Source organism: Copadichromis virginalis, linkage group LG16, assembly GCF_057382275.1.
Source record: "Copadichromis virginalis isolate Kocher_CV1m ecotype Utaka linkage group LG16, C_Virginalis_male_GT1.1, whole genome shotgun sequence".
In the NCBI taxonomy this organism is placed as follows: domain Eukaryota; kingdom Metazoa; phylum Chordata; class Actinopteri; order Cichliformes; family Cichlidae; genus Copadichromis; species Copadichromis virginalis.
The window spans coordinates 39,402,357-39,410,497 of NC_140633.1; the positions used below are offsets into that span (position 1 = coordinate 39,402,357).

At 40.8% G+C, this 8,141-nt stretch overlaps 1 protein-coding gene across 1 annotated transcript; it reads left to right on the top strand.

Annotated features, from left to right (window-relative positions):
- Positions 1-3,318: 3,318 nt before the first annotated feature.
- fev (FEV transcription factor, ETS family member) lies at positions 3,319-6,812 on the top strand. Its single transcript, XM_085435426.1, has 3 exons — positions 3,319-3,526; positions 4,147-4,218; positions 5,277-6,812. The coding sequence occupies exons 1-3, from the start codon at positions 3,478-3,480 to the stop codon at positions 5,816-5,818; spliced, it is 663 nt and encodes a 220-aa protein (XP_085291552.1). The 5' UTR covers positions 3,319-3,477; the 3' UTR covers positions 5,819-6,812.
- The last annotated feature ends 1,329 nt before the right edge of the window (positions 6,813-8,141 follow it).

Below are 8,141 nucleotides of genomic sequence, written 5' to 3' on the forward strand. Positions count from 1 at the left end.
TTACATGAAAGTTTATCAACCCAAATAGAATAAATGGAAATGAAGAGCTCAGAGAAAGTGGCTGTAATACTCGACTTCTACTAAGCTATTAATCTGTACCTGCAGTTAGACTGCAGGTGTCCAAGCATTGCAAAACCTTTGTAGCTCTATGAAGACGTTGTTCTCAGAGGCAGGTTTTGCTTTGTGTTTATTTGAAGTGCATATTTGGCCTTTCAGTGAACATCCCTGGAAAGATTTGATTCTGTTAGGCTTCAGGATGTATAATGTTGTTCTTGTCATACTGTATTCTTATTTCCAATAAACAAGAGCACAAGATCACTTTGGTTTCTATTATTTGTTTTTCAACTGTTTGAGGCACAGTTTGGCAAACTGACCAATAAGGCAACGGTCCGTGAAAGCAACATGTGGCAGTTGGCCACTCAAAGCCGGCACCTTTAGACAGCTGACACTCCTTAACAGACATATGTAAATAAGAAAAAAACATGGGCATGAGTGGCTTTTTATTTCATTTCAACTGACTTCCTCTGCTATGATGGTGTTAAAGTGCTATTAAAGCTAACAAACTTAATAAAAAATCCAGCAGGAGTTCCCCGAGAGACAAAACATCATAAATGTTATGTTTTAGTTTCAGATAAAAGTTTAGATACATTTTAGGTTTCACAACTTAATCGATCAGTTTGATCCAAATGAAAACTGCAGCCTCTGCAGTATAAAATCAAGAGATATCCGAAAGCAGCCCTTAATAGTGTGAACAGCATACACAGCATTACACTCAACCTTGCATACCGTGAGTACTTCATTTGAAAGTCTAGTAGCTTAGCATTTGTTTGCTCACTCTGATGTGTCACTGTGATGTTGATCTTACAGTCGCACTCCGGGTTCCTGGAGTGTGTTTACCTCCACCTACACTCCTCCTGTTGGTCCAGGACATAGGATTCCGTGTTACACCCCCAAAAAAAGCTTTCACAGTCCCACACCCAAAAAACAGGATCTTTATATAAATGTGTAACCACGCGGCACACACCTTTCTCAAATATACATTCCTCTGCAGACTGATTAAAGCCGCTGCAGCGCTGATTACAGAGGAGTGACACTTGAGTAGACAAGAAAGTTACAGCTGCACAGCTCAGAGCACCAAGGTAAGCTCGAGACTTTACAGAGAAAACTTCATTGTTACAGCTTTTCGTAATGTTTGCAGGGTTGATTAGTCTGTGGTTTAGAATTACAGCTTAAAATATGAAGTTACTTCATTCGATTTAAATATTTAAAGTTGTCAAGTAACAAATTGAGTCCGGTGGTTATTGTGGGGTTTGCTAACAGTGACACTTTTGACTCTTTAGGTTTACAAGTGAGAAATGACACCACCTGGCTACCGGCTGATGCTAACTTTGCTTTTTATATTATAGATTATGTGCTCTAGCTCAGATAAATGACTTTTTTTTACTCTTTTTTATTTTTACTTTTAAGTTTGAATGTTCCTCCAGTGGATTTCTGTCCTCAGACTGAGCACAGGTGGACGTTTATGCATCCATTTCTCTTCCTTTCACTTCTCCAGTGGATTCAGTCTGGCTTTCGAGGCTTGTTTTAAGTTGCCTGTGAATTTTATCTGTTACACAGGCAGCTAAAGCAAGCCTTGAACACCAAAGACACACCTACCAGGACATCTCCAAACTGAAGGGGGACAAAATATGCTGTGAAATATATGATTATGAGCTCTGAACCAGCCAGTTACAAAGCTTTTCCTGTGTGTGTGTGTGTGTGTGTGTGTGTGTGTGTGTGTGTGTGTGTGTGTGTGTGTGTGTGTGTGTGTGTGTGTGTGTGTGTGTGTGTGTGGTGCTGATATTTTATTCCAAGCTGTCTGCTTTGACTGTGATAACTCACCATATAAAAATAAACAGCTGTACACTTGATGCTCTGGTGCTTTTTAAAAAATAAAAAATAAACACGTGTGCATTTGTGCGTGTCTGACCTCAGTCATGTGACTCATTATAAAGATGATTAATGATAAGCAGATATTCACTTTCAGTTCAGTCAGCACAGAGGACTGATTATATGTTATGAACTAAGATGTCAGCTTTACAAAGGCCAGATGTATTTTCAGCAAATTAAAGGAACTAGTTTATGCATCCATGTCCAGTTCAGGGTCATGGTGGGCGGGGCTTTGAACATATCGCAGGTTGCCAGTTTATGGGCGGTATGGCAAACTTAGAATCACCAGTTATTCTAACAGGCATGTGAGAGGAAGTCAAAGAGTGGATTTGTTGCTGTGAGGCAGCAGCGCGAAGCCTTTTTTAAAGCAATGTATCTGTTAAAATCTTTGTTCGAGGTGGCAAAGAGGATGGCTCAAATGTGCCAAGTGACAGAAGTGAAAGTGCTTTTGTGTTTATGACCATGTTATTAACAGACAGCAGGTATATGCTGCACTGTCAGGTTATGATGCATTGGTGCTGTTGTTGCGGACGGAAAAAGACGAAGAAAACGTGTCAGAGTCTTTGCATTTGGTGTTTTTAATAAAATGGATTTTGTTGGATGATATAATGTACTGGAACCAAACCAGGGACACTGAACATTTCTAAAGACATTAAGTCACCAGAACCTAAATAAATATTAAAATATTAAATATTTTGGTACATTGTTACTGCGTCTTTGACACACTATTTAAAGAATGTTGAATTTTCAAACTATAAGCTCCCCAGCGGAGGATTTTCTTAATAAAGGTAATGTGTGTTATTAGTTGCATAAAGCTCTATCATCAGCCCGCGTTGCCCGTATGATGCCTTATTTACGCCTGAAGAAATGCGCAGACTCTAGCACATGGCCATAAAGCCCATGGGCTTTTCACTCCACTGCTTCTAAAAACACAGACGTATAAAATTATGAGTGGACACGATAACGTCAACGAGCATCACGAGGCATGGTTTTAAAGTTACGACCTCATTACCCCCAGATTGAGGCCATATAACCTTAAACCCACACAGAGCAGGTTAGGAGGGATGAAATGTTCTTGTTTTCTCGTGGCCACTGAAGCGTATTTTTTCAAGGTAAATATTCTTTTTCCAACATGAAATAGGTCTTTGTTGTTTGCCGAGAGGTAAAGAGGCGGAAAAGTGAGGAGGATCTGAACTGGTTTCCATGTCAAACACTTCAATTCACCATAGAAACTCAGATCTTAACGCGGAAACTTTATTAAACTGTGATGGTGGATTGATAAGGGCCGAATTTCTATTGGCCTCTTTTTATTGTGGGCGCCAGGCGGGCTGACAGAGGTAAATTGCTCTTTTAATTAAAGCAATGCACCAGGGGAAATTGCTGTCTGAATATTGTCTCAGAGATGGGGGCCAGTGACAGTTGCCTGGAAACTTCAATCTGTCTACCCGCATTTATTCCAGATCACAGTTATGAGATAAAGTTTAATAAAAATCTTTTCCTCCGCCACCAACGAAATGAAATCCAACCCTTTCTGAACAAGTGAACACAATGAGACAGGACTGCGGAGGAAACCTCATGTTCAACATGTATCTCTCAGGTTCGTCATTTGGTCCCATTAAGAATGAGAGAAACAGCCCGTTTTATATATCTATCGAGATTTTTTACATTTTTCTCCGGGTGTCGGTGTCCTGCCGGCGATGATGCTCCGTTTCCAGGCCAGAGCATTGTTCAGCCTTTTCAATCTGAAAGCCCGTCTGCTCTTTTGTCGGAAATCGGAAATCCTTTTTCCTGGACGCGTTTCCTGGCTTCTAGCAGAGACTGCAAAGGCGACATGCTCCAGGCATTAGACTGCAAATGGACCAGGATACAATTGGAATTTTGAAGCTCAATGTTTGAATTTTTAAACCTTATTTTGTTTTATTTGTATTTTTTTCTTTGCGCTCCAGTTTGCAACATTTTAGAAAAATCGGAGCATTTTTGAGCAGCTCTAATCTCAGTCCTCCGGTTCTTTCAATGCATTTTTCTACTTTCTTGAGATATTGCGCTTCTTGCTAGATTGTGCCTATAAAATCTGACCATGAAGAGATTTTTGTTCTTCTAAATAAATATTAAATCATAATATTTTGAAATACAAGTGATAAAAATCATCTGCATAAGAAATCCTCTTGTCGTAGTTTCTGGATGAAGATGCTGAAAATGTGTCTGTTTTCATTTCAGATCCAACAGAAAGTCTGTTGAAAGAAAGCAAAGGAACCTCCTGGGCTCCGATAAATACAGGAGTTCAAAAAGGTAAGAGGACAAACTCAGAGCCTCGTCCGCAGAGACGCTAAATACCGTCACTGCGGAGTGTCCAGCTCCTAATTAGCAGTTTACTTATTTTTAATGGAGAGCGTCTTCAAACGCAAAGATATATGAAAACATAAAAAATGATATCATAATAATAAAAATGATGTTAGAAAATAGTCCCACAGAAACCTCTCAAATTATATCGCAAACGGGTCGATACATAAAAATAGTTTCTGAAATAAAAAAATATTGATCACAATATCATAATAAATGTTAATAAAACAAAATATATGACAATAATAGCAGGATTTTAATGCGTTTACTCTGCGTTTCATGTATTTCCTATAGTCGCGTCTTTAGGTTTAATAGATCATTCAGCCGGTTCTGAAACGTATTCAGTTCTTTTTCTCATGTTTTTTTTTTTTGCACCATCACATTATTTTTCTTTTCTCCTCTAAAACAGATAATTATCAAAGCATCTCCGGGATCATTTCGAAAGAAAATAAAAATCGTGTTTATTTTATGATTAAAAAAACACAACGGCCAAAATGAATTTGTCACGTCTTGTGTTGGACGCTAATATTCACTCTTACTGCTCTCAGGACTTCCTGCAAAGATGTTTTAATTTATTTTAAATTTCTGATGATTATGAGCAGCGTGTTTTTTAAATATATGTTATAGAAAATATGGAGAAGCTAAATATAACCGGACCCATTTAAGCTGCTTTAGAGGAGTAAATAGAGATTTGTAAAATGATGTCATGATGGAGTTATTATCTTTAATTATATGTAATAAAATAACTGCGTATCTTTTGCGTGTCTTACATTATTTAATACCTGAATTTTCAAATATGATGAAATTCACAATATTATCTTTCATGAACTGATAATGCTGAATTATGTAAACCGTTATTTTGAGACCAGTTATCTATCTATCTATCTAGATATATCATTTTTTACTTTCTAGACAAAATTTTGTATTTTTTGGTTTGTTGTTGTTTTCGGGATTTATTTCAGATTATTTCCGGACCAGTTGTGATTTTCTTTTCTTCCTACACTCAGGGAGTGGGCAGATTCAGCTCTGGCAGTTCCTGCTGGAGCTCCTCTCTGACAGCACCAACATGTCATGCATCGCGTGGGAGGGCACCAACGGAGAGTTCAAGCTCATCGACCCTGATGAGGTGGCCCGGCGCTGGGGGGAGCGCAAAAGCAAACCCAACATGAACTACGACAAGCTGAGCCGGGCGCTGCGCTACTACTACGACAAAAACATCATGACCAAAGTCCACGGCAAAAGATACGCCTACAAGTTTGATTTCCACGGCTTGGCGCAGGTGTGCCAGCCGTCCACCACCGAGCAGGCCATCTACAAATTTCAGGGCAACTTCTCCCCGATCCCCTTCTCCGGGATTTCCAAACTGAACCTCGTGGCTCCTGGCGTGGGGCCTTCGGGGTTCTCCTACTGGGCTGGCTCCACACCAGCGGCTCTGTACCACAGCCACAACCTCCAGCCTCCGGGGCCGTTTGGCACCGTGTCCCCGTCCCACATCGGCTGCGTCAACAACATCAGCAGTCTGAGCACCATCAACAACCACTACAACTGACTCTCGATGCGTATTTTAGACACACCGGGAAACCGACACACTGCAGTGAGGGAGGACAGACAAACAGCACAAACACGCTGACTTTGGTGTTTGGCGGGGAAAATATGATTTAGGCTCAAAGTGGTTCAAAATTAGATGTTTTTAAAATGTCAAGTCAGGCTTTTTAAGCGGCGCAAAGTTGTGTTTAAACTCAAGATTATGACTAATGACACCGGACGTCTTCTTGCATGCAAGTAAGGCACGAAAACGTAGAAATTAAATATTTAATTTAATTTAATTTAATCCTTGTGGAGAAGCGATTACGATCAGATTACGCACAGTGCTTTGAACCTGAGCGCTTAATTTGATCCATAAATATTCCAAATATGAAATGTCCTTATTTAGGCCACTATCAGTGAGACGTAATCGGAAACCAAATAAAGGTTTACACGATGCTTGTTTTTGAAACAACAAACAAATAGTGTACATATATTTAAAAACGTTGAATAAATAATAAATTATCTTTCAGATCCATTTCCTATCAGACCTCGGCTCCCTCGCTCTCCCAGCCCTTTCCCTGAGTTCAGTGTTTGTTTTCACATCTTCAGGTGGATTTGCACCGACGTGGGCGCGAGCTGCCAAACTACCATCGGACTAGTGGCGCCATCTTGTGGTTATGGATGAAAACAGGCTTGTTGGACTGGAATGAGACTCGCTTGAATCATGCTGTCACGTCGATCACCGTTTGGTTATAAATCAGATCAGACGTAATGAAACTCTTTGTAGGAAAAACAAACCTCACGCAATAAAAAATGAAAGCAGCGCACAGACACGGGGAACAGGAACTTTGTGTGAAATAGGCTGAGTAGAAACCGAAACTGTGAATTCCCAAACTGCTCTGTAAATACTGTAGAGTAGAGACCGGCTCAGACTATAGAAGCTCTTCAGTGATTTTAAAGTGAATTCATTCACACTGTGACTAAAACAACTGTACCAATAAAAATACATAAATAAACTCTTCTGAATAAAAATGTTGTCAGTCTTGTGGGATTCATTTATTTGAAAGCGTGATCTTTATGTTGACCCAAACGTGGGTGAGCCTGTAAATGTCCTCCATGCGCCAAACCGTCAGTGCTGTTTCTCAAAATGCAAACTTTTATTTGGATTTGTGGACTGACCGGCTGCAGCAGTCTCGGTAATCAGAGAAAAGTTTGCAGTATTTGTCTTGATGCATGCTCAATCATCCAGCTAAATCCCAAAGGTTGATTCTGTTCACCTGGACGCAGCGTGACTTCCTCAGTCTCAGCTGACTGCAGGTTTCTTATAAACAGTACATTTGCACAATGACTGAAACCAGCACCACTGAATGAACAACGGGCTGTGAGGTCAGTTTCATGATCATTAATATGCAGATTGTCATGACCATTGATCATCAACCACTGGTCTAAGACCATTGATCAATGCCACTCTAGCACAACAAAGAGAGCTACCTCGTCAGCCAGGACTCTGCAGTCTATTTACACCAGGGGTAGGCACCTCCAGGCCTCGAGTGCCGGTGTCCTGCAGGTTTTAGATGTGTCCATGATCCATCACAGCTGATTTAAAGGGCTAAATGACTCCTCAGCATTTCTTGAAGTTCCCAGGTTGGGATCTAAAACCTGCAGGACACCGGCACTTGAGGCCTGGAGTTGCCTACCCCTGATTTACACCAACAGGCCAGTGGACACTCTTTCAATGATGAGGATGTACACATCGTGCGGAGCACCGAGTCAAAGAGGCCATTTACGTGAAAAGGGAACGACCATCTCTGAATCGAGGAGGGGGCCTAAGGGTCCATCTGTCACCATCTTACAATGCTGTGATTGCAGCCGTTCCCCAACTCTCTGTGAATGGGACTCATGGCCATGGATCAGTGGGCTTTGATCAATGTGCATGTTAATGATAAAGGAACTGACCTCCCAGCTCATTGTTCATTCAGTGGTGCTGGTTTCAGTCATTGTGCAAATGTGCTGTTTATAAGGTTTGAAACCTGCAGTCAGCTGAGACTGAAGACGTCACCTGGATCAGTGACGAAGCGTTTCTCTCACTGACAACGTCCAGATGAACAGAATCAACTTTTTGGGAGTCTCGCACATTACATCAGCATGAGCTCTGGCATCAGCCACACTTTATATTACTGGTTTGTCAGCATGATGGTGTCTATGATGCTGTAACTGACAAAAACAACATATTTCAGCTCATAATGTGCTCCTGGTCCTGCAGTGACTCATCCTGTTGGTCCAAACAGACCCACAAACAACCAGCCATCTTTATCACTGTGAATTACAAACAACAAACAGACAAG

What these genes read in the sequence shown, in the direction of transcription:
- fev (XM_085435426.1), top strand. Translation starts at nt 3,478, where the DNA reads ATGAGACAGGACTGCGGAGGAAACCTCATGTTCAACATGTATCTCTCA. An exon ending in GTTCAACATGTATCTCTCAG is followed by an intron (nt 3,527 to 4,146) that starts GTTCGTCATTTG and finishes TTTTCATTTCAG; the next exon opens with ATCCAACAGAAAGTCTGTTG. An exon ending in AAATACAGGAGTTCAAAAAG is followed by an intron (nt 4,219 to 5,276) that starts GTAAGAGGACAA and finishes TCCTACACTCAG; the next exon opens with GGAGTGGGCAGATTCAGCTC.